General features: G+C 40.2%; 1 protein-coding gene across 1 annotated transcript in view; it reads right to left on the bottom strand.

Annotated features, from left to right (window-relative positions):
* SLCO2A1 (solute carrier organic anion transporter family member 2A1) overlaps positions 1–26,818 on the bottom strand; it is a 146,997-nt gene that overhangs the window by 34,513 nt on the left and 85,666 nt on the right. Inside the window, exons 4-6 of the mRNA XM_044670003.1 lie at positions 9,648–9,869; positions 4,300–4,398; positions 857–993 (exon numbers count right to left, since the gene is read on the bottom strand). Coding sequence (XP_044525938.1) covers positions 857–993; positions 4,300–4,398; positions 9,648–9,869 — 458 coding nt within the window. The remainder of the gene's footprint in view (positions 1–856; positions 994–4,299; positions 4,399–9,647; positions 9,870–26,818) is intronic.

The following is a 26,818-nucleotide window of genomic DNA, read 5'->3' as shown; positions in this document are numbered from 1 at the left end:
CAGCGCTCTATCCACTGAGCCATCTAGCTGCCCCTAACTAGCCAGATAACTTACTTGTCACTTAGAGGGGCTCTGAAAGACTGGGAACCAGAACAGGTGGGTTTTGATGGAGAGGTAGATACTGAAAGAAAGGGGACTTGGTGCCAGAGGGTTCAGTTGGCAAATTTAAATTATTTCATTGTCTAGGGAAGGGCTTGTGTTTTTACTCTACATTGCTCCACATTTGTTCATATATCACTTTTTTTTTTGGTTATCTGTATCTTATTTACCCAAGTAGATAGTTTATGTTTCCTTTATATTTCCCATAGTACCCAGTGGCCTTCATTCAATAAATACTTACTGATTATAGAAGAAAATTCATTCATTTCATAACTCCCCAACTTTCCTTCTTGTGGACGTTTTTTCCTTTTCTTTTCCTCCACTTTCATTCTTAGCCCCCTGAACCCCTATTTTTTTCTCTCTGACCCAATCAGTCCCATCTCCTTACTCCTTGACCCTTGGGTTACTCAGGTCCTAATGGGTCATGGAGGATGATTTCAAACTGGAAACTCGTTATTGGGAAGATGGGAAAGGGTGTGTATGTGATAGACGATGAACTCCATTTCTGAAAGTTTCTTTCAGTACTTGGATCAACCTAGCTTCAGCCATGACTATTGCACCGAGGGTCTCTGGCATGTCCTAGGTCAGAGCTCCCCAAACCGTAAGCCAGGTGATTTGCAAACGTCATTAAAGGGAGAAGGAGAAGAGAATGTTTGTAGAGATTAAGATGGCAACTTATTTTAGATCCTCTGTTAATTTCTTCCATTATTTTCCCCCATTCCCTTGGAGAGATAGTCACAGAGTCTGAGAGTCTTACCTTATTTCTTCTGGACATGCTTCGTGGGAAGAAAAAAAATGGGAAAGATACAATTATCAAGGCGGCTGAGGCAATGAGCAGGCCTAACCACCAGGCTCCAACCCATCGTGGATCTGAAGGAGTCAGGTTTACAGCAGCTGAAGAGAAATTAATAATAATAAAAATGATTGTGTTTATAATACTAACATGTATATAATGTTTTAAGATATACAAAGCCCTATACAAATGGTAAGTCATTTAAACCCCACAGCAACCCTATGAGGTAGGTGTATATGTCATCCCCATTTTACAGATAAGAAAACAGACTGGGAGAGGTTAAATGGCTTGCCCAGAGTCACTTGGCTAGGGAGTGTCGGAGGCAAGATTTAAATTCAAGTAATCTTGACTCCATATCCTGTATTCTATCTATTGCGTCACCTAAGACACCCATGTTTCCCACTTTATTAGTAAAGAAACCCCTTTCCCAAGGGCTTCCAGATCCCCTCAATTAAGTCATTTGGGTCTATAGGAGAGAAGAAAGTCACTCTGCTTCCTAGATTTGTACTTCAACTAGACAAATGAAGCAGTAAGAGGAGTGAGCAAAGTATAGTGAAAAGAGCACTGACTCTGGAGTCAGGGACTTGAGTTGAAATTCTGTCTATGATCTTGAGTGAGTAAAGTCAGGTCTTTCAGGTCCATTCCAGGGGAATCTATGATCCCAATGTAAGCTATCTCCACTCTACACACATATCATCATAGATTTAGCTCTGGAGGGGACTGTAGAAGTCATCTAGTTCAATAGCCTTCATTTTTTAGATGAGAAAACCAAGATCCAAAAAGGTTAAAAGATTTGTCCCTGATCACAGGAGTAAAAAGTAGCAGAAGCAGGATTTGAATCAAGGTTCTGAGTCCCCCGAGTTCAAATCAACTTCTCTTTCTATTGAATCATACTACCTATCAATGGGTTAACAGAAGGAAGGAAACAAGACTTTATTAAATACCTACTATGTGCCAGGCACTGTACTAAACCTTTTTTTCAGATGTCATCTCATTTGATTCTCATGATAACTATGATGTAGGTTCAATTGGTATTTCCATTTTATAACTGAAGAAACTGAAGTTAAGGGATTTGCCCAAGATCACACAGAAAATAAATATTGGAGGCTGGTTTTGAACTCACGTTCAGTTCATGAACTCAGAACTCTACTTACTGGGCCACCTAATGGCCTGAAGTATTGTGTAGAAACACTGTCTATAAGGCATAAACATGTTTTTTTTGACCTTGAATTTTTTTTTTCATTCATTCCCTGATGCCAGGTAAGATGGCCCTTCAAACAACTAAATGGTCAAACAAAGAAACGGATCTCCTTTCCTTCCCCCTTCTCCTGTAAAGGGGTGTTGTAATGCCCTTGAGGTGACCAATGAGGGTGGCTGAGCCTAGGATTTCAGTGATGCCATGGGTGTCCACTTCCACCAGCCTCAGGCTCCAGCTGCCCAAGTCTTGCCTTTATGTACCTCTACTGTGAATAGACCAGGTGGGGCTGAGAGAGTGGAGGGAAAGAGGGGTGGAGGGAAGGAGAATGGGAAGGAAAGAAGGAGGGAGAGAGGGAGAAAAAGAAGGAAAAAGGAAAGTAGGGAGAGAGAGGAAGAGGAAGGAAAAAGAGAGAAAGGGAGTGAGGGGAGAAAAGAGGGAAATATGGAGGGAGGGAGACAGAAGGAAAAAGGGAGGTAAGAAGGGAAAGAAGAAAAGAAAGAGGGAAGGAAAGAGGGAGAAAGGGAGGGAAGGAGACAGAGAAGGAAAAGAGGAGGTAAGAAGGGAGAGAGGAAAAGAAAGAGGGAGGGTGAGAGGGAGATAAGGAAGGAAAGAAGGAAGGAGGGAAAGAAAGCAGGAGAGAGAGGGAAGGAAAGAGGAGAAAGGGAGGGAAAGAGACAGAGAAGGAAAAGGGAGGTAAGGAGGGAGGTAAGAAGAGAGAGGGGAAAAAAGAGGGAAGGACAGAGGGAGATAGGGAAGGAAAGAGGGAAGTGAAGATGGAGTGAGGGAAAGAAAGAAGGAGGTGAGGATGGAGTGAGGGAAAGAAAGTGGGAGATGAAGAGGGAGATAGGAAAGGAAAAAGGAGGTAGAGAGGAAGAGAGGGAAAGAAAGAGGTTGGGAGAGAGGAAAAGGAAGAGGAAGGGAGTGTCTCAGAAATCCCATTCATTAGCTGAGCTACAGGGATTCCCAGCCCTGACTTCTCTGCTCCCTCCAATTCCTTTTCTTGTCAAACCCCAAAGAGAAATAAGCCTGGGGGCTTTGTGACTAAATGAGGGAAGCACCAGTTAATTGAAGAGGTTGTATAGATTGGCTACTTATCCTTTTCTAAATCCCAGGAGGGGATTGGCTTCTCTTTGTCCAGTAAATTCTGTAATAACTAGGCAAATCAGCCCTGGGATTGACAGTCCCCTTGGGGGAAGAAAATCCATCAGCTCTTAGCTCTTGTGATTGTCCTGCCTGTCTGTCTGTGCTGTCATGGTCTGTTTCAGACCAAGCTCTCAGAGAGCAGAGACAGGGTTCCTTTCCCTGGCTTGTACCACACCACACAGGGTTTCTAGCTTACATCCAGGGAGAGATTTATGGTTCACAAAGGGTATTATTCTTTGCCCATTAGGTAGCTCAGTGGATAGAACGCTGGACGGAGAGTCAGAAAGACCTGAGTTCAAATTTGAACTCAAGACACAGTGTGACAAGCAGCAAGTTGCTTGGCTTCCTCTTCCTCAGTTTCCACAACTGTAAACTGAAGAAAATAGCAACATCTTCACCCCAGGGTTGTTGTGAAGATTAAATGAGATAATACTCTTTATAGAGCACTTTGTAAACCTTAAAATGCTACATAAATTCTCCCTCTTATGTGAGTTTCTCAGCAACCCTGGGAGGTAGATGATGCAGGTTTTTAGCTTATCCATTTTATAGCTAACGAATCTGAGATTGAGAGGTTAAGGGATTCACCCAAAGTTGAAGGGTAGTGAAGTACTTAACGTGTGCTCTTTAAGGAGGAAACAAGTGTGAGATGTTTGGGTTGGAATTAACTGGCTATTTGTCATAACCTCCAACCTGAGAAGCAGCTCAGTGTAATGGATAGAGTACCACACTTGGAGTCAGGAAGAAAGAAAGTATTTCATCTCAGCCCTGAGTCTTGGAAGCAGGAAGACCTGAGTTCGTATACTATCAGATACTCACTAGCTGGGTCACTTAATTTTCCCATCCTCAGTTTCCTCATCTATAAAATGGGAATACTAAGAACAACTACTATAGGGTTGCTATAAGGCTCAAATAAGGTGATTTATGTTTAGTTATTTGAAATCTTGATGGGCTATGTAAATATTTGCTAGGACTATTCTACAGTCCATATTGTTTAGAGTTTGGGGATGTGCCTATGGTGAATATGAAGTGGAATCTGATAGAGATGACTGGTGTTTTACATACTCACTTGTGTTAACCCTTCCATAGTCCACAAAGATCTGCAACACAACTGACCCCAGTAGATACCCAAAAGCTGGTCCAAACACAGCAATGGCAAATAAAATTGCTGTAGAAAAAAGACAAAAGTATTAAGTTGACAGTTTCACAAAAAGATCCAATCTGAGGAGCAAGCAGGATTAGGAGAATTTGGCCTCTCCATCCAAAAGGAAGCAGTTAATCAGCAGAAATGAAAAGAACAAATCATGCCTAATCCCATGGGCTCTTAGTGTTGGAAGGGGCCTGATTAAATTCAGTCCCATACCTTAAGCATGACTCCCTCAGCAACTACCTCAACTAGGCATCATTGGGCTTCTGGGGAGCAGGAGGGGATTACTTTGTGGGAACAGCTCTGATATTAAGGAAATTTGTCCTGTTGAGCAAAAATTGGCCTCCCCCAAATTTCTGCCATCTGGGAGCAAGAAGAACAAGTCTAACCCCTAACTGAAATCAATTGGTTGAAAAGCATTTACTTTTGTTGGAAAGATCTAAATTTGCAACAAACACCCTTTTTATTTGCAAAAAAATATTTTTTTAAATTCTCCATTTATCCCTTCACTTTGCTTTGGCTATGGAGACTAGGCCACCCAAGTTATTGATCATTACTTAACTAGGAGAGGTTGCCAGGAGTAGGTGTGGGAGCGTTTCTATGCATCATTCCTTACTAGTTTCTATACCACACAGACAGATGTATTGTCCACACTCATGTCCACTCCCTCCCCCCAGCCACCCATGATGCCACTGCCACTGAATCTCAAGAGTAAATAGAATCATGAGAGGCCAAGTGGTCCCTTCTCCATTTTTTCAAAGCAGATCCACACCTAAGTCAGACAAGGGAGAAAATCATCATTTTTAAAAGTCTAGAGAAGGGGCAGCTGGGTTGCTCAGTGGATAGAGAGCAAGGCCTAGAGACTTATCCAAGGGTCAAATCTGACCTCAGATATTTCCTAGCTGTGTGACCCTGGACAAGTCACTTAATCCCTATTGCCTAGCTCTTATCACTCTTTTGCCTTGGAACCAATACACAGTGTTGATTCTAAGGTGAAAGGTAACAGTTTTAAAAAAAAGTCTACAGAATGAATCATCTTTGATATTAATTCATTATTTATTAATGATTAAAAACAAAATAGGGAAAAACCATCATTTTTCTATAGTGCTTTAAGTTTTTGTTTTTTTCTAAACTTTCACCTTAGAAGTGATACAGAGTACCAATAATGTAGAAGAGAGGCAAAGCTAGATAACTGGGATTAATTAATTTGACCAAAGTCACATAGCTAGGAAGTGTCTGGGTTAAATCTGAACCCAGGACCTCCCATCTCCAGGCCTGACTATCAACTGGGACACCTAACTGCCCTGCACTTTCAGTTTTACAAATGGGTTTTTTTTTTATAACAATCCTTTGAAGTAAGTAGTGCAAATTTTGTTGTTATTTTAAGGATGAGGAAACTGAGGCTTTACTAAATTAAGCCCCTTTTTAATGCAATACTACTAGTCTCAAATAGGAGATCTTCTGTTTGCTTTTTAAAGCCCTTCATAATTCGTTCCCTTTCTACTTTTAAAGTCTTATTATGCCTTACAGCTCTCAAGCTCTCAATGATTTGAGTACATCAGTCTCCTTGCAGCTCCTCAAACATGATATCATGATATCTCATTCCCTACATCTAGGCATTATTTATCCCCAAGCCTGGAATTCCCATCTCTTCCTCTTGTTTTCCTTCAACTCAGCTAAATTCAACCTTCTATAAGAAGCTTTTCCCAATCCCTCTTAATGCGAGTTCCTTCCCTCCATTGATTATCTCTAATTTAGTTTGTCTATATCTAATTTATACATAGTTGTTTGAATTTTATCTCCACCATTACACTGTGAGCTCCTTCAGTGCAAAGATAGTCTGGTATCCTTGCCTTTCTTTGGGTCCCCAGCACTTAGAACGGTGCCTGGCATACAGTAGATACTTAATAAATGCTTGTTGATTCAAATGACATAAGTGGCTTGCTCCAGTGAGTGAGTAAGTGTCTCATGTGAAATTAGAACCCAGTTGTCCTGGCTGTAAGTTTTGTGCTACTACCCCACACTACCTCCTAGTTGTTAAAAGGATGGAGAGGATTTGAGCATATGAGCAGGATCTGCAGAGAAGATGCAGGTGCAGGGAAGAGGTTCTAGAATGCTGGTGTGGAAGAGGAGAGACAGTCACTGGGTTGAGTTTTTTCTCTCTGGGTTTGACCTGAAGAAACTGGCTATTTCCCTGTGGCTGTTTTCTACCTTGTCTTTCCCATCTACCTGCTTCTGTGCTGACTGGTTGTTAACATCTACTAACCTTCCTGGTGTGATCCTGAACCATCTGGGCCATCTGGCTGTGAGAATTAGGTTTGGGGTCCTTCTGGATCCAGAACCTCTTCCTGGGCTCTGTCCTGCCTAACTGCCAAAACTCACTACCTCTATTACCATCAAACACTAACACCAAAATTTTGGGGTTAGTGTAATTTTATCTAATATTAGGGACTAAGTCTTTAGACAGATAAGTAAGGATCAGAGTAGCTCAAAATCTCTGTGAAGTCTTCCCGTGAGGGAACAACTTTAGATCTGTGGAAGGTTTAGGTAGTGACTATAAGTTTAGGTTATCCAAATTCCCTTTTCCACCTTCCCTTGTTATAATAAACCAAATCATCCCTGTTATATATTGATCTGGGTTTGTTATGTCTGCCTGTCACCCCGCATTCAACCTACTGACATTGGGTTTGTTGGCCTTCCCAAAACAGTTTAATCTTCTGATATTGGCCGTATCTGAACCATCTAATCCCATCCCCTAAACCCACCAACATTACAGTTTGGCGAGCTAGGTAGGATTTTGAGCCACTCTGATCCTTACCTATCTTCCCTGCATCTTCTCTGCAGATCCTGCTCATATGCTCAAATCTTCTCTGTTCTTATAACATAGTGGAAGGCTGCTACTGTTGTATGTGGCTCTAGGGACAAGGGAGCATGTCTTCAACACCTCAAACAATACTTGTACAAAGTAGGTTTTTACAAAAGGCTGGATTGGTTTGAAATATATATTTAGTTTCTAAACCAATTTTAATCAATCAATCAATCAATAAGTATATATAGGAGGTACAGTGGGCAGAGCACTGGGATTGGAATGAGGAAAACTCATCTTCCCGAGTTCAAATCTGGCCTCAGATGCTTACTAGCTGTGTGATTCTGGGCAAGTCACTTAACCTTTTTGTTTTAGTTTCCTCACTAGTAAAATAAGCTGGAAAAGGAAATGGCAAACCAGTCTGGTATCCTTGCCAAGAAAAATTCAAATGAAGTCACAGAGTCAGATACAACTGAAAATGACTAAACAAAATTCTCTGCTATAAAATGTTTGAAGCACTGAGGATTCAAGTTCAGAGAGTGAAATAATCCCTACTTGCAAGACTCATATTCTAATGGGAAAGACAAGTAAATATAAAAAATATGCAAAACAAATCTAAAATTAATAAATTCAAATGTTTGTGTATATTTAAATACACACAAAGTAGTTAAATACAAGTCACTTTTTTCTTTTAAACCCTTACCTTCCATCTTAGAACCAATACATAGTATTGGTTCCAAGGCAGAAGAGAGGTAAGGGCTAGGTGAAGGGGGTTAAGTGACTTGTCCAGGATCACCCATCTAGGAAGTGTCTGAGACCAGATTTGAACCCAGGACCTCCCATCTCTAGGCCTGGCTCTCTATCCACTGAGCCACCCAGCTGCCCCCAGACAAGGTAGTTTTAAAGGGAGGTCACTAGCAGTTGGGGGATCACAAATGGTTTTATATACAAGATGGCTCTCGAGCTGCATCTTTAAGGAAGAAAAAGATGGTGTGAGGCAGAGGTAAGGAGAGAGTTCATTCAAGTCATATGAGGCAGCTAGTGCAAAGACAAGAGATGAAACGTGAATAGAGAAAAGGCTAATTTGGCTTCAGACATTGAGAGCATTAAGTCGTTAGGGCTGGGCTCCCATAATCTGTTCCTCAAATGAGAAGGTGGGGGGAGCAATAAAAACAAACAGTTAGGAAAGTTCTCCCTAAAGCTGTTTATTCTTGTCTGTTCCTTTCCTTGGATGGGCACCATGGTTTCTCAGAGAGCAAAATAAAGGACAAGGTCTAACTCGCCCAGGGATTGGCTGCCAGCATGGTGCTGATGCCTAAGTCCAATTCCTATTATATAAATGTAATCGTTCTGCTGTAATAAGTGCAGCCTATGCCAGGCAGAGTAGTCACTGTGACATTTTTAAAAGGCCAGGCAGGGAGTATGCTGACAGGAAATGGAAACCATAAGGATCCTAATGGGTACATCCCTGGTGGCAATAGAATAAATTCGGATGTCTCTAATATGGTGTGACAGTAATCTGGTTAGCATCTGCCCTCCGCAGCAGTAGGGAGTTAGGTGAATTCTTGGGATAAATGTTTAGAGTCGAGGACAAGGAGAAATAGTAGGGAAGAAGGAAGAAGGAAAGGATCAAGGAAAGTCATTAGATTTCAACTAGATATTAAAAATCGTTTTTAGTAGATCTATGATTTCATTGGTACAGGAAACTAGTGGTAAGAAAATCTCTTTGTCAATGCAGGTTACCATTTGTTCACTAACTTACAGTCTTGGAAGGTGGTTGGAGCACTAAGAAGTTAAGTGACTAGTCCAGGGTCAAAGAGTCAGTTTGTATCACAGGTAAGATTTTTAAACTCAGATCTTCTTGACCTAAAGGCCAACTTTCCTTCTTCTATGCCATTCTGTCTCTCTAAGGCTATCATGGTAGTTGGAGGAAAAAGGATATGGGTTTCCACAAAGCTGGACAAGTGTAGAGTTGAAATAGGCCACAAAATGGCCCCAGAATTCTGTCTCTAAAGAGTCTCATCTGGGAGCTTTCTGACTCATGACCTCCTTTTACACAATGGAAAATTGTCAACTTTATAAGCATAATGTTGAAAGGAACCTCAAGACATCCTTAGGTCAATTCTCCTAACTTTAGGTAAATATAGTTCACATGGTTCACAGACCTTAGTGCTAGAATAAACTTTAGAGATAATTTGGTTGAATCCACTCATTTTTTCATATGGGGAAACTGAGGCTGAGTGGTTCAGTAGTTAACCTAAGCTTTTACTAAACAACTAGACAAAGGAATGCTTTTTTTTTTCTGGCAAATTACCCAGGGTCCCTCTTCCTCAGGTGCCCAGACCTCAGATGTACCAGTATATGTAGCAAATGTCTCATCAAAAGACAAACAGTTTAGTGGGAAAATATTTGAACATCTGCAAAACCCAAAGACATCCCCATTCTCTTCATGGATGCTACTTACAAATGTATAAAGGTGAGTTAGATGGTTCAGCAAAATCATCCACATAGGAGATACCGAAGGGTTGAATCGGGACCGTCCCAATGCCAGCCAATAGTTGAGCCACCACCATCATACCCCACATGCTACTGGTCTTCTTGGAATCCTGAAGAACATTCTGACACTTACTGGGAACAAAGTCTTGCTTATTCTTTTGGCACATCACATGAAACTGGCTGCTGTTTCCTGCAATGAGAGCACATCAAATCAAATCATTATGACCACCACTAGTCATCCTCAAAGTTGGCAGCACCACCCAACCCCTCCTCAAAAGCAGTTGATCTTGGAGGCAATCGATATATATTTGGCAAACTGACTATCGTTCCTTGAAGAAGAAAGATTCTTGTGACTGTTGTCTTTCCTTTGGTTAAAAGAAAGGCAGTATTCATACTATCAATAAATCATGTTATGGGGGAAGCACAGTGGACAGAGCACCAGGCCTGGAGTTGGGACAACTTGGGTTCAAATCTGGCCTCAGACACTTCCTAGCTGTGTAATCCTGGGCAAGTCACTTAACTCTGTTAGTCTAGCTCTTGCTGCTCTTTTGTCTTAGAACAGATACTAAGAAAGAAGATAAAGGTCAAAACAAACAAACAAATAAACAAACAAATAAGCAAATCGTGTTATGCATTTTCAGTCAAAGTCAATATGGAATTTCATTTTGTTGAATATGCATATGTTTTAATGGTTTTATTTTTCTTTGAGGAGAAAGGGTGCTGGTTTGTGAGGGAGAAAAAATAAGTGCTTATTAATTGAAAAAGTAATTACTTTTTAAAATGTAAGTCATGCCCCAATTTCTCTGATAAAGGTCTCATTTCCCAAATATATCGAAATCTGAGTCAAATTCATAAAAATAAGAGCCATTCCCCAGTTGACATATGGTCAAAAAATACAGGCAATTTTCAGAAGAAGAAATCAAAGCTATCAATAGTCACATTAAAAAAATGCCCATAATCACTACTGATTAGAAAAATGCATTTTAAATAACTCTGAGATACCACCTCATATTTATCAGATTGTCTAATATGACAAAAAAAGGAAAATGATGAATGTTGGAGGGAATGTGGAAAAATTGAGACACTAATGTACTTTTTGGTGGAGTTGTGATCTTATCCAGCCATTCTGGGGAGCAATTTGGAATTATGTCCAAAGGGTTATAAAACTCTACATACCCTTTGATCCAGCAATACCACCAGTAGGTCTTTATCCCAAAGAGATTAAAAAAGAAAAGAAAGGGAAAATGAGCTATGCATATAAGATTATTTATAGTAGTTTGTGTGTGTGTGTGTGTGTGTGTGTGTGTGTGTGTGTGTGTGTGTGTGTGTGTGATGGTAAAGAATTGGAAATGGAGGGGATGCCCCTTAATTGGAGAATGTGTAAACAAATTGTTGTATATGATTGTGATGGAATACTATTGTGCCATAAGAAATGACCAGGGGGGTGGTTTCAGAAAAAGTCTGGGAAGACTTATATGAACAGATGCAAAGTGAAGTGAGCAGAACTAGAACATTGTACACAGTAGCAGCAATAAAATATGACGATCAACTGTGAAAGACTTAATTATTCTTAGCAAGATAACAATCCAAGACAATTCCAAAGGAGCCCTGATGAAAAATGCCATAGATCTCCAGAGAGAGAACTGATGAACTCTGAGTGCAAACTGAAGCATATGCGTTTTTTTTCCTTTGTTTTTAATTTCATTTTGGATTTTTCTTTTGCAGCATGGCCAATATGGAAACGTTTTGCACGACCTCACACATATAATCTATACCAAAGAGGAGGGAGAGGAGAGAATTGGGAACTCAAAATTTTTTAAAATGATTGTTAAATTATTTTTTACATGTAATTGGGAAATATCTAATAAAATATTAGAAAAAAGTTTTTAAAAATAAATCATCTACTAGTCAGGTTTGGGATCTCCAGGAACATAAATCAAGTTATGTAACTACAGGATTTAGCATAATATGGAGACCCCACAGATACACTGACTCATACAAAAAGGATATTAGGAAACGTTGTGTATTACCACTTTACTGCTGGGTTCTCATCTTTGTCTGGCCCAGAAAAGTGGAGTGACAAATGAAAATGCTCCCAGAAGATGGGCTATTCAGATGTAGCCTGACCACCAGCTGGCACACAAGACTTATGAACTTGGGGTTACATATGTGCTGCAATAGACAGAGGAAGCCAGAATTTCTTTTAAAAAAACAAATCAAAAACCCTTCCCTTCCGTCTTAGAATCAATACTGTGCATTACTTCCAAGGCAGAAGAGCACTAAGGGAGAGGCAATGAGAGTTAAGTGACTTGTCCAGACTCATGCAACTAGGAAGTGTTTGTGGCCACATTTGAACCCAAGATCTCAATCCACTGAGTCATCTCACTGCACCCATCAGCTGAAGTCTTTTACAGAAGCATCAATTTCAAACATGAGCAAAACATTTAAAAAAATAAGCAGAAATGAGCAGAAGGAAGTTTGGGATGAGACAAATAAGCAGGGCAATGTTGATACTATTATGTTAAATTTATTGTTTAAAAAACCCAAGCTCTATATAACAGATTTATGGTTTTGTATGCAATCATTATCTTATTCTTTGTATAGGAAAGTGTTCATGTTTATTATATTCATGATTTTAAAAAATAAATGTCGTTGACAAAGTCTCCCCATCCCCTTCCATAAGAAGCACTATTTATGAGTAGGTACAATGAGCTAAATATAAAAGTTGGTAGAGAATAAGGATCTATTATGTAGTACTCTGCTAAATCCTTTTAACAGATATCATCTCATTTGATTCATTCATCAAACTTTGACGGTAGGGGTGGTAATCAGGCTCATTTTAAAGCTGGAGAAACTGAAGCAGACAGATGACAAATGACTTGCTCAAGGTCACACAGTTAGCATCTGAGTCTGGATTTGAACTCAGTCTCCCTGACTCCACTCGGCCACCAGCCCTTTAGAATGAGCAACAGACAGTTGCTCAAGTCATCTCTATCTTTATATGCCCCCTCCTCTTCCTCTGGGTATATCAGATAACCCTGTGAGAGGTACCATACAATCTCTAGAGAACCTAAATTGAGGGTCCTAGTTTTACCAATAGAATGTAAGCTTCTTGAGAGCAGGGATTTTCCCCATTTTTGCCTTTGTTCCCCTATTGGTTGGGAGAATTGGTTGTACTTCACAGAGGCTTATAGATTAGTGTTCCAACTCTAAGCTAAGGAGGCACTAGACTAGTGAATCCACGTGGGGTTTAAACTATTATTGAATAATAATAATAATAATAATAATTACATTATTATTATTATTAAACTATTTCCAGTTCGGGGCAGAGGAAAGAATGTTTTGAGTTGGAGTCAGAGGCTCTAAACTAGAATCCTATCTCTTCTACTGACTCCCTGGAAGATGGAGGGTAATTCTCCTAACATCTCTGGGCTTGATTTCTTCATTTGCAAAATGAGAGTGTTAGCCTTTGAGATCCTTTCCTGCTTCAAACCTATCATCCTAGGGATTTAGCTTCCCCAGCCTAGGATTATCAGTTCAGGGGATCATTATGGGATCCTGGAGGAGTTGGCCATGAGCAGAGGAGAACACAGGTGAGAAGGTGACCTCAACCCAGATGGAGCCTAGTGTCAGGCAGGTCATGTGGGGGCATGGATAAATATAGTGTATATACATATATTTATTGTTCTATCTATATATACATATGTTCATCTATCTATAGATATAGATAGATATAGATACAGATATACAGAAACACACATATAGAGAGAATAAACATATATACATACGCATACATAGAGAGGTTTTGCTGTTGTTTCTCATTTGTTTCAATCATGTCTGACTCTTCATGACCTCATTTAGAATTTCCTTGGCAAAGATATTAAAATGCATTGCCATATCCTTTTCCAAATGAGGAAACTGGGGCAAACTGGATTAAGTGACTTGCCCAGGGGCACATATAGCTAGAGTCTGAGGCTGGATTTGAACTCAGGAAGATGAATCTTCCTGATTCTAGCCCCAGTATTCTCTCCATTTTACCATCTGGCTACCCATAATACACATACACACATGTATCTATGTATATATATATATGTATATATATATATATAGTGTTATATGTTATATATTATATTGTAAGTATTATATCTAGACTAGGGCTATCATTAGCCCAAAAATACACATTGAAGACGTTAACATTAAGTTGTTTTAAAAAAATTTTATTTTAAAATATTTTTCCATGTTTCCATGATTCATTTTCTTTCCCTCCCCTCTTCCCTCCCTCCTCCCAGAGCAGACAAGCAATTCCACTGGGGTTATACAAGTGTTATCACTCGATACCTATTTCCATATTATTCATTTTTGCTATGTTGAAAGAGAATTTCTCTCTCCATTATGTTGCTTTGTTTGACATCATTTCTCAGTGACATGGAGGTCAAAGACCACTGAGTACTTCAGGTATAGATGAACCTCAGAGAAAGGAAGTTAAAGAACCAAGGAACCAACGAGACAGGAAACTAAAATTAAGAAACTATGATTGGTTCCTTAGATGTGACGTGTGAGAGCTAGTGGGTGGAGAAAATTACTTATTAGGGGAGACTCAACAGAAAGTAGAGGTCTTCTTGCTGGAACATGGAGGCTGGAGGAACTATTGTTGAAGTTAGTCACAGGCATGGTGGTTGATAGAGTAGAAAGCTAAGTAACTCTACCTCTCTCCTATCTTTCCCTCTCTTTACTACTACTGTTACTTTGATTAAGGTTATAAAGCTGCTAGAAGCCTCTCAATTTTAATTACTACAGCTATAGAGCAATTTTTAAAAGCCTAAACCCCAATTCATATAGCCATATGTACATGTGATAAGTGATAAGTCATATGTTTTGCTTTTGCATTTCTACTCCCACAGTTCTTTCTCTCAATGTGGTTAGCATTCTTTCCCATAAGTCCTTCAGGAGTAGGACTTTAAGATTTAGAAAGGACTTTCTTCATAGCAGCCCACTGAGGTAGGGATTTTTTTCTCTGATTTTTATAAGTGAGTCCCCAGCTAAGTCACTCCAAAAAGACTTGCCCAGTTCAAAAGGCTAGAACTCAAACTTGGGTACTTCCATATTTGAGGCTAGAGTGAAGCAGATTGCTGCTGACTTCCTAAGGAAAAAGGTGAGTCTTAAGTACAAGCAGACTTCCTGGCATTCCTTTTCTGGAGGTCTATCACATCAGCTCTGGAAGAAGAAAGCAAACCAGAGTAACTAGGCTATAGAAAGAAGCCAGGCATCTGCATTTCTTCAGGAGGGACCTTAAAGTGTATCCATAAGACCCTGGGAATGTTACCCTGCAAAAAGTCTTAGACATCCTCTCAGACAAACCCCCCTCACTTAACAGATGAAGAAATTGAGGCTGCACCCTACTACCTCACCAACCAGAGACCATTCTGTGCAGTCTCCTACAATAACTTTCTTGCCTGGAGGATCATTTTGACAGCTGGCAGGAATCTGGCCTGAATGAAGATGCCTGGATTGGTCCCTCTGGTTTTAATATGATCCCAATCTAAACAATCAGCACTGTTGATGGGATTCCTGTTGGGCTGCAGGCTTTTAGGAGATTTTGTTCCCATTTCTGTCCCTTTTTAAAAATAAATGCATTTTTCCCATTGTGACGGAAACAGCTGATATACCATTCCTTATTCCATAAGGCATCCCCTTAAGTTCTAAATCAATCCTGTTCAGTTTAATTCAAATTTATAAGGTCTCCCACAGGGGGAAAGAAGCCTGACAAAATGGAAAGAGTATAGGACTTTGAAGCAGAGGATCTTGGTTTAAATCCTACCTCTGGGGGGCAGCTGTGTAGCTCAGTGGATTGAGAGCCAGACCTAGAGATGGGAGGTCCTAGCTTCAAATCTGGCCTCAGACACTTCCTAGCTGTGTGACCCTGGGCAAGTCACTTGACCCCTATTACCTAGCCTTTACTACTCTTCTGCCTTGGAGCCAATATACAGTATTGACTCTAAGATGGAAGGTAAGGGCTTAAAAAAATTAAAAAAAAAATGAATTCTAGCTTTGCTAGTTGTAGAAAGGTGCCACTATCTGTGTGGCTTTGAACAAATCATTTTATTCCTCTAGGTTCCTCATCTCTAAAGAGAGCGGGATAGACTTAGCTGAACCTCTTTTCCTTTCTAAATTGAGGCTCCGAATAGTCCAGAATCTCCTTAGCATGGATTCAACATCTATGGGCAGCTAGGTAGCACAGTGGATAGAGGGCCAGGCTTAGAGTTAGGAAGATCTGAATCCAAATTTAGTTTCAGATATGCTATGTGACCCTGGGAAAGTTACTTGACCTTGTTTGCCTCAGTTTCCCCCTCTCTCAAATGAGCTAGAGAAGGAAATGGCAAACCACTCCATTATCTTTGCCAAGAAAACCCCAAATGGGGTTAGGAAGAGTTGGACACAACTGGAATGACTGAATAACAACAAACACCTTCCATGGCTAAAGGACTGTGCTAGCAGGGGCAGCTAGGTAGCTCAGTGGATAGAGTGTCAGGCCTCGAGACAGGAGGTCCTGGGTTCAAATATGGTCTCAAACACTTCCTAGTTGTCACTTAACCTTAATTGCCTAGCCCTAACTGGTCTTCTGTCTTAGAATTAATATTAATTAATTAATTAATATTAAGACAGAATTAATTAATTAAGACAGAAGGTACAGAGTGTTAAAAAAAAAAAGTACTACACTAGGTAGAGAATAAAATACCCTCCCTGCTTTCAACATCTTATACTCTAGCACAGTGATGGGCAAACTTTTTAAAGAGGGAGCCAAAGGAAAGGAAATGCTCATCTGTCAGTCTGTTTCTAAGACAACTCTTTCGAATTTTCATTGTATTGTATCCTACTCATTGTATTCATCAGATTAGGAATAATGTCCCTCAGCGGGTTAGAACATTTCAGGGGGCTGTAGTTTGCCCATCACTGCACTAGCAGAAGAAATAAGACTTCTATGCAAAAAATCTATAATCAAACCAAAGTGGCTGAGTCCATTAGCCAATTAAGCATTTATTAAGCATCAGACAAGCTCTAAGGACTACGAATACAAAGAAACAAAAGACAGTCCCTGTCCTCAAAGTACTCACAATTGAACAGGAGACTCAACATAAAAACAATTACATACAAAGTAACTATATCCAGGATAAACAGGTATTATTAAAAAAAAAAAAAAAAAAAAAAAAAAAAAAAAAAGGAAAACACTAGAATTAAGAGAGATTAGAAAAGTCTTCCTGAAGGAGGTGGGATCTTAGCTGAGACTGGAAGAAAGCTGGGGAAGTGGGGAAACAGAAATGAGGGAGAGCATAATAGGTATGAAGGACAGCAAGAGAAAATGCCTAGAACAGAGGAAAGGAGCCATTTGTGGCAGGAGAATTCAGGAGATCAATGCCACTGAATCAAATGAGGGGAGTGTGTAGGGTATAAGACAGAGAGCCAGCCTCAGAGCCACAATGACATGAGTTCAAATCCTACCTCTTATTCCAGTGGGTGTAGGACCCTGAACAAACCACTTGGCATCTCAACTAAAATGACAACCAGTTACTGACCTGCATTGGTCAAGAGAGTTTCCTCACCTGAGAATTCTCTCTCCCAATGAAATCATGATTCAGTTCTAATCCCTGTGAGTCAGTGATCGGAGCACATAACAGGGAGAAACAAAATGCTCTGAAAGATGAGAGAAGGAGAGATGCTTTTGCTTAAGAGTATCAGAGAAGGCTTCATGGAAAAGGCTTCCTTTAAACTGGGGCTCAAAGGATAAACAGGATTTGGGGACAGCTAGGTAGCACAGTGGATAGAATACCAAGTCTGGAGTTGAGAGGACCTGGGTTCAAACTTGGCTTCAGATACTTCCTAATTGTGTGACTTTGGGCAAGTCACTTAACTATCATTACCTAGTGCCTAGAAGGGTTAAAAAACCTTCCAATAAATGAACAACTGGACGAAAATATGTTAACTTAGAAGGTATAAGGGTTTAAAAATGGAAAGAAAGAAAAAAATCATGTATTCTGGAAATGTTAGTGATATGTTATTAAATAATTGGTACTTAGGAAAGGCTTAGCCATGAGAGCTCAGAGATGCCAAAGTTAAGTTTGGAAGAAGTAGTTGAAATAAAGCTGCCGTGCTTCCCTATGACCTTTACAAGAGCTCTGAGGATAGGTTCTTAATTTGTTTATTTACTGTTATTCTACAAAGTCTCCCCACTCCTGACCACACTTTCCAGTTGTCTGGTGTTCTGACTGATAGCAACAAAAAGCTTGTTGCTTTAACAAGCCCAGAAGCTGTATTGGAAGTTATATTGTCATTTTCCTTTAGTTCCTTCCTTCCTGCCTGCCTTCTTTCTTTCCTTCCTTCCTTCTTAAAAACAAAAACAAAACAAACAAACAAAAAAAAACAACTTACCTTCTGGCTTAGAACTGATTCTAAGGATCAATTCCAAGGCAGAAAAACAATACAAGCTAGGGAATTGGGGTTAAGTGACTTGCTCAGAGTCACATAGCTAACTAAGACATATCTGAGGCTAGATTCGAATCTAGATCCTTTCCACTTTAGGACTAGCACTCTATTCTCTGTGCCACTTAGTTGCTCCCTCCTTTCTTTCTGATACATGAGTCCACACTTATTGGTAGATCTGTGTAAGAGTCCTCAGATTAACAGATGTCCTAAATTTCAAAAATATCACAAGCATGAGGGCATCAGGGTAGCTCAGTGGGTTGGGAGCCAGGTCTAGAGACAGGAGGTCTTGAGTTCAAATCTGGACTCAGATACTTCCTAGCTGTGTGACCCTGGGCAAGTCACTTGACCCCCATTGCCTAGCCCTTACCGCTCTTTTGCCTTGGAACCAATACACAGTATTGATTCTAAAACGGAAGGTAAGGGTTTTTATAAAGAAAAAAAAATCACCAGCAGACATCTTCCAAGCTCTTTTTCATTTTAAAGGAAAGAGGCAAAGCCAGCTACCTATGTGGCAAGCCTTGTGAACAAATAGATGTCCATTTGCCAAAAGATACAGCTCAGCTGATAGCTGACCACAGAAAGTGAGGTAAGTCCGTGTTGTACCTGCTTTTGTGTCTGTTTGTTTTTTAAGTTCATCTTCAGGTGGAGTTGTCTGACAGGCCAAATCTGACAAACTTAAAGAAGGCAATAGGTTCCTTCATAGCAGCCATTATTCTATTTAGTTTGCCATCTTGAAACAAAATGACTGCCAATATGTTAGGGCCATAACTTTAGTCATTTAACAGATTTCAGTGAAATTTGCAGTCAGTAGGGAATTTAGAAAAATGTCAGGACACTAAATAGGGTCTACAATTCACCGAAGGCACAGAGATGGTCAGAATATTGGCAAAAAATAAATATTGGCTAAGATTGGGTGTCTGTGATCTGTGATAGTGTTCATTTCTTTATTTTGTTGCTATTAATCATTTCCCAGTTGTGTCCAACTCTTCATGACCCCTTTTGGGGTTTTCTTGGCAAAGGTACAGGAATGGTTTGTTATTTCCCTCTCTGGCTAATTTTACAAATGAGAAAACTGAGGCATAAAGTGACTTGCTCAAGATCACCCAGCTAAGTGTCTGAAGTTGGATTTGAACTCGGGTTTTCCCACCACGCCACCTTAATATCTTTATAAAAAAGTATAAAATAATGTATTCTTATTAAATCTAAGCCACAGGGGTAACATGGTCTGGGAAAATTATCCAGTCTTCCCACACCTACTCCACTCTTACTAGCCATGTCTTCTACCCCTTTGGTTTTGGGGTAAGACTTTGAAAGTGAGCCTTCCCCTGCCAGTGGGATCTAGCTTATTTATCTCCCTTTTATCTGCAACTAGCTGATTTCTGCCTAAGCCCTAATGCAAGCAATTTTCCTTGGCTATCCATTTAGAGATATAAGTAAAAATAGACGTTCTAGGCCCTCCTCTCTTTTCTTCTTTCATCTCCTTCCTCCCTCCTATCTTCTTCCCTTCTCTCTCCTCATTTCTTCATCCTTCAGATCACACATAAGACATATATATATGCATACACAAGCACATATATTTATATATACATATATATATATATATACTCTACTATCTATACATAGGCAGAGTCTACAACAGTTTGATTTTTTTTAAACCATTGGCAAGAAAGTTAAAAAAAAACAAAACAACATTAGATATGGTTATCTAGAGAGAAGTTTGTACTAGATACTATGATTTAGAATCTATTTATTAATCTAATAATATTCCAATAATCCAATAATAATTTATTAAACCAGTTCAGCTGGTATAAATTTGAACACTAAACAAGTTATCTTCTCTTTCTCCTAGTAAAATAGGGATACACACATACATGTATACATAAATAAATATCAAAGTTAAAATAGGGATAGCATCTGGCAACTAGGTCACTGTGGTAGAAAAGAGTGCTGAATTTGCATTCAGGAAGACCTAAGCTTAAATCCTACCTCAGACATTTATTAGTTGTGTGGCCCTGAGCAAATCATTCATAGCTCCTAGCCTCAGTTTCCCCATCTGTAAAATAGAGATAAAAACGACACCTAATTCCTATGGTTGTTTTGAAGATCAAATGAGATAAAGTATGTGAAATGCTTTGCAAAGCTTAAAGCACTTGGTAAATAGGAGTTGTTATTCAAAAAGGTGAAGGTAACAAAAATGTATATAATCTAGTGTATATGGATAATATGCAAAATGTAGGTGCCATAAAGGGACAGTGAGGTGGCTCAGTGGATAGAGCTCCACTCTTGGTGTCAGGAGGACTCATCTTCCTGAGTTCAAATTCAGCCTTGGATACTTATTAGCTGTGTGACTCTGAACAAGTCACTTATTCCTATTTGCCTCAGTTTCCTCATTTGTAAAATGAGCTAGAGAAGGAAATGATGAGCCACTCCAGTATTTTTGTCAAGAAAACTCCAAATGGAGTCACAGAGTCAGAAATGACTGAAAAAACACTATAAAAATACCATTATAAAAGAAAAGTGTTTAGAACAATGTTATGCTTTCCCCATACCTAATTGCTAGCTCTCCCTCCTCACTTTATATTTACTTTGTTCATATTCTATCCTGTTAAATCTATGTTAAACACAGAAAGTGTGAGGTAAGAGCTGAGACACTGGAAATAAGAGTAGAAACGGGAGAGAGGAGACATAGATAGAAGAGACATATAAAGGAAACTACATAAGATCCTAGAATTTAGAGCAAAAAGCTGTTAAAATTATTTCATTAAATCCAATCCACCTCCAGAGAAAGAATGGTTGGAGTCGTCTTTCACATTAGTGTATTTATGGCTTTATTTTGGGATTTTGTGTTTGAGAGTGCTCTTACAGCAATGATCATTGTGAAACTCTGTTTTGCATGACAATAAAAAGAAAATAATAATAATAATAATAATAATAATATAAAATTATTTCCCTAATAGAATATAAGATCCTTTAGGGTAAGAATTATTTTCTGGCTTATGTTTTTGTATCCCTAGACTTGGAGCTATAAGGATCGGGGATGGGACAAAAAGAGCCAGAAGAAGGTCATTGGTGATGGTTACTGACAGTTGGGACCAGGGAGGATTCTGGGAGGCTCCAGAGGGGGAAGGAGGGAAGGAGAACTTCTCAGCTCGAACCCAGTCCTGAGGGCTTCCTGAAGATCTTTCTTTGGACATTGATACCCCAATTCCCTGGTCAAAGGCATCCCAGCACTTCTCACCCAGCAAGACTTCAATAATCAAGTAAGCTAAGTTTTGGGACTCCATTTTGGGAGTGATTCTCTTAGGCTCCTTCCCCCATTACCCAACCTTGCTGAGAGACCTTTTCCGGTCTAACTTACAATTATAGAAAAGGATAGAAATAGAAACAGAAGAAGAGGCGGGGAGACACTTAGGAGTGGGAACCCCAAAGTTTCCCACCTGAGTGACGGATCCCATAGAAATAGAGAAGAGAGCACCCCCAAATCCCTCTGCCCTTCATCCCTTTCCCAATCCCTGAATTGTGATTAATAAAAGCCATTCATTAGTCAGATAGCATTCTAGAGTGCCTGAGAGATGAGGGGGAGGGGAATCACAACTTGGTCTGGCTGCCTCCATCTTGGAACCAGACCACCCGCTGTGAAGTTGGCTGACCTCAGGGGAGGCTTGTGTGAACCCTGCCCTCATTTGGAATCAGATTGGGGTCCCCCATACCTCATCTTATACGGAAGCCTCGCCCCCAACTCCTGTGGGGCAGCACAACCATCCAGGTCACCCAGTTTCGGGGTGACACCCCCTTAAAGTCTCCCAGTGTATATTCAGCAGAAGGGGAGCATTAGAAGAGAGTATCACCTCATAGACTCTCTCTCTCTCCCTTCTATCATAACATTTGGGTCCTGGCTCTGTTTATTCTTATAGAGCATAATTCAATGCTTATGAAGTGGATGGATGAATGAGTGAATGAAACTGAATCAGGAAACCAAAGTTCTAAGCCCTACCTTTGCCATCAATGTATTGACCTTGGGCAAATCATCTAATACCTCGACACCTTAAATTGCATCATCTGTAAAATAAGGGGGTTGTACTTGATAACATTTAAGGTCTGTGTCCAGGTTAGGGGTGTCCAGGTTAGGGCATGGGGTGGAGATTGAAGTAGAGAGAACCTCATAACATTTAGTTTTTTATGAGGTTGGGTGCATGAGGTCAGATTTCATTGACTCTTGTTCTACTAAATTCACATTTATTAGAAAACTGTTGCTGACTTGCAGTCACAAATTTAATTTTGCGGGACATTTTATGATCATGAAAACCCATAAAAATGCTGACCAGATTATTAAGACTTTACACTGGCCCATAGCCATGGACCAAGAGTCCACATACAAGGAAGTGATGCTACAGAAACCCTCCTGTGAATGCATCAGATGGTTAGCATTGAGTAGGGTCCAGGGAAGCAAAAGCCCTGAGACCACTAACATTCTACAGCTTCCAGAGATATACAGAGAGAATTCTCCTTTTGGATGTTTTTGGTTGTTTTTGTTAATTGTCTTGGAACCAGAACAAAATATATTCAAATGTTCTGGTTCCTTTCCTCTCCTCTCCTCTCCTTTCCTTTATCTGTTTTACACTTTGGATCCCTTTTCAAACCGCACCCCCTACCCCTTCAAATGGCTTTCAAGTCCAACTTCATTTACAAAAGAGAAACCAGTCTTCAAACCAGCCAAACCCATCCCAATCCCCATCTAACACAACGTGAAGGACAGGGCCAACCTATCACCTAGGGGATGTCTCTTGGCCCCAGGGAACAGCCATGCTGTATCAGAAGTGGTTCGAGAGGGCCAAAAGAACATGATGGGCTGTGGGTGTGATGTTCCAACAGGAAATGAGTAGGACTTGCTAATTCCTTTCTTAAGGAGGGATTTTTGTTTTCTCTTTAGTTCAGATATACAGCGAGCAATCTAGCAATGTCATGAGACAGCTTGGTGTCCCAGGGTGAGCACCAGGTTTGGAATGGGAAGTTGTTGTTATTCAGTAATGATCTCATTAGGGGATTTATTGATGAAGATGCTGGAGTGGTTTGCCATTTTCTTCTCCAGTTTATTTTACAGATCAGGAAACTGAGGCAAACAGGATGAAGTGACTTGCCAGGGTTACAGAGCTAGTAAGTATCTGAGCTTGGATTTGAGCTCATGAAGATGAGTCCTTTCTGATTCCAAGCCCAATGTACCATCTAGGAGTGGGAAGATCTGGATTAAAAACCAGACTCTGTTATTTAATGCCTGCTTGATTTTGAGGAAATCACTTCACTCAGTTTCTTCATCCATGAGATGAGACCTTTCTAATTCCCAATCTAGTAGCTGGTTGCTTTTAGCTCTAAATATTGGGCTCTTATGTAGTTTCCTTTATATATATCTCTGATATCTATGTCTCCTATCTCCCCTTTCTACTCTTATTTCCATTGTTCAGACCATAGTGTGAATACTTGCAATTCTTCAATCTGGTCCTGCCTATTCCCTCATTCATGCCTGAAATGGACTCCTCTCTGCCCCAAACTCATATTCATTAACATGGTTTCTCTTTCTTTAAAGTTCTGTAAATTCTTTGCTGGATAGCTCTAGTTAGAAGTGATCTCTCTCCTCACATTTCTCTTTCTGTTTGGCCTCTCCTATACAATACATGATCATCTGAAGAGCTAGTATTTCTATCTCACTTTAAGGTTTGCAAAGCACTTTACAAATATAATTTCATTCAATCCTCACAACTCTAGAAGGTAGGTGCCATTATGATCCCTATATTACAGATGAGAAAACTGAGGCAGATGTTGAATGACTTGCTAAAGTTTACCCAGCTAGCAATCAATCATATTGTAATTTAAAAGATCTTTATGTATCTTTTTTCATTCCATATATTAGAGAGTAAGCTCTTTGAGGGCAGGAGCTTGTTTCATATTTTATACCTTTGGCCACTAGGTACCTAAGACACCCTTAATAAATATTTTTTTAACCTTTTAAAACAATATTTAAAAAACCCTTCAAAACAATTTAAAATGATACTGTGTTTTGGTTGTAAGACTGAAGAATGGTAATGGTTAGGGTAGTGGGGGTTTGAGTTGCCCAGGGTCACACAGCTAGGAAGTATCTGAGGCCAGATTTTAACAAAGATCTCCCATCCTTAGGCCTGATTCTCTATCCATTTAGCTAATTAGCTGCCTCCAATAAATGGTTATGTATATAAATTAAACTAAATTTCATATTAAAGTTATTTTGAACTAAGATCCATCTCCTGGGCTTTCTAGGTGGCATAGTGCATGGAGCAGTGATGGCGAACCTTTTAGAAACTGAGTGCCCAAACTGCAACCCTCATGCTACATGTGAGCTCCACCCCTTACCTCAGACAGGGGAGGGAAGCACTTCCATTGGCTTCTGGGCAGAGGGATGGGTTATGTGAGAAATATTCTCAGATGTGTGTGGAGATGGGGAGGAGAACAGCCCCCTCCAGCACACATGCCATAGGTTTACAAACATGGGAATAGAGCAATGGTCCTAAAGTTAGGGAAACTGATATTTATTAACTGTGTGACCCTAGGCAAACCACTTAACTCTGTTTGCCTCAGTTTTCTCCTGTGTAAAATGCTTTGCCTCATTTGCAAAATGAGCTGGAGAAAGAAATGACAAACCATTCCAGTGGTTGCCAAGAAAACTCCAAATGAGGTCACTAAGAGTCAGACATGACTGAAATGACTCAACAATAACACATTTTTAAAAAATCAAGATTTGAGACAATCTAATAATAATACTATTAATATTAATAAGACATAGTAATGTCCCCCTATTCCACCATGAAGTGGGTTTTTTAGCATACAAAGGACCCTGGGAAGAGGGTTACAGATTAAAGTCCAATATGACTGTATAGATAGTTTCAAAGCTCCTAGTATTGTTGATATCTGTCTGACCTTGGTGTCAGGAAGAAATGAGATCAAGTTTTGTCTCTGAGACTAATGGGGGTGAGTCACACTTAACTCTTCAGTCCTAAGAAGCTTTCTAGATGTTGCACTGGATGAGGGAATTTCTACAGTGGGCATTTCCTACATTATTAAATCATGGACCCAGGCTAAAAAATAACAGAGAGAGAGAGAGAGAGAGAGAGAGAGAGAGAGAGAGAGAGAGAGAGAGAGACAGAGACAGACAGAGACAGAGACAGAGACAGAGACAGAGAGAAGAGAGAGACAGAGAGAAGAGAGAGACAGACAGAGAGAGACAGACAGAGAGAGACAGACAGAGAGAGAGAGACAGAGAGAAGAGAGAGACAGAGACAGCGAGAGACAGAGAGACAGAGACAGAGACAGACAGACAGACAGACAGACAGAGTGTGAAAGGAAGAATGTCAGGGAGGGTAATAATTAAGGTATTACCCCTCAAGACAAATTTGGATCTGGTCTCATCTTGGGTAGCAGTAGCTTTTCTGACATTTACCAGGGTCTCAGTGGGCTGCCATAGTACATACTGTTCCTTAGGGAGAGTCTAAACTGGAGGGAGGGAACCCAGATAATTTGCCCATGGAACACCACTGCAAAGAGCTTGATGCATAACAGTATCCAGATCTTCCAGTAAAGAACACGGGCCACTGCTTCCTCTGGCTTCACTGGAATCCCAGAAACACACTCCCATCTCCATCCTTTGAAGAATAATCATACATGGTCTTCCCATCAACTCAGGTGCTTTGTGGAAAGGCCACTGGAATTCCTAGCTTTCCCCAGCTACCATAGTCCTAAAAGTGGGCTCCCTTAGTCTGATGTTTCCAAGACAATTTTTATCCCTGTTGGGGACGTTTAAGGGGAGGGAAGAGAGATTCTTGTGTGAATATGGGAATCTGTTTCTCATCTTCACCAGAAGGGTCCTTCTGGAAGGCTCTGGGTTCATCGGAGTACATTCTTTCTCTGCCTAATACAAACGAGGCTCTGGGTTAAGCCCAGTTTTCACAAAGCTGTGAAATACTAACATGAAACAGGCCAGGACCTTTCCCCATTTCCAGCTCCCCCAGCCCCACGCCTAGCTGAGAGTGAGTCAACTGTGACTCACTATGTGTCCTCACATGCTGAATTTCAGTTAAAATCTCTGGGACCCTTTTGCTGCTTTTGATCACAGATGATGGTGAATCGAGAATGAACATCTACATAAAAAAAAAAATAAGAAAGGATCTTTGGTCATAATGGGTCCCTGTGTGGTTACACAGCCCCACTAAAGTCAATCAGTTGCTATTATAATTATTAATCATTTCCAATCAGTCTTCAGAGGATGGAGTGGAAACGTGTTTCTGGGATACCAGGAAGGCCAGAGGAGGTAGTTGCCCATGTTCATTGCTGGAAGATCAGGTTGCTGTTATGGACTTTTCTCCAAGTCCCTGCCTTCCATCCACCTGGGCTGAACAACTGCCTAGAGGGGAATGTGAAACAAAGGGGAAAGAAGGAAGGTCTTTGGCAAAAAGAATGATAGCATAGATGAAGGAAAGAGAGAGAGGTTATGGTTAAGGGTCTTCTGGCTGTTCCTTGAATAAGACACTCTATCACTTGGCTCTAGGCATTCTCTCTGAATTTTCTCTATGCCTGGAAAATTCTCCTTCTTCAGCTCTGACTACTGATCTCCCTGACTTCCTTTAACTAAAATCCTAC

The sequence above is a fragment of the Gracilinanus agilis genome, chromosome 3, assembly GCF_016433145.1.
Source record: "Gracilinanus agilis isolate LMUSP501 chromosome 3, AgileGrace, whole genome shotgun sequence".
Taxonomy (NCBI): Eukaryota; Metazoa; Chordata; class Mammalia; order Didelphimorphia; family Didelphidae; genus Gracilinanus; species Gracilinanus agilis.
Note: the sequence above shows the minus strand (reverse complement) of the source record. Positions and strands in the feature narration are given on the sequence as shown.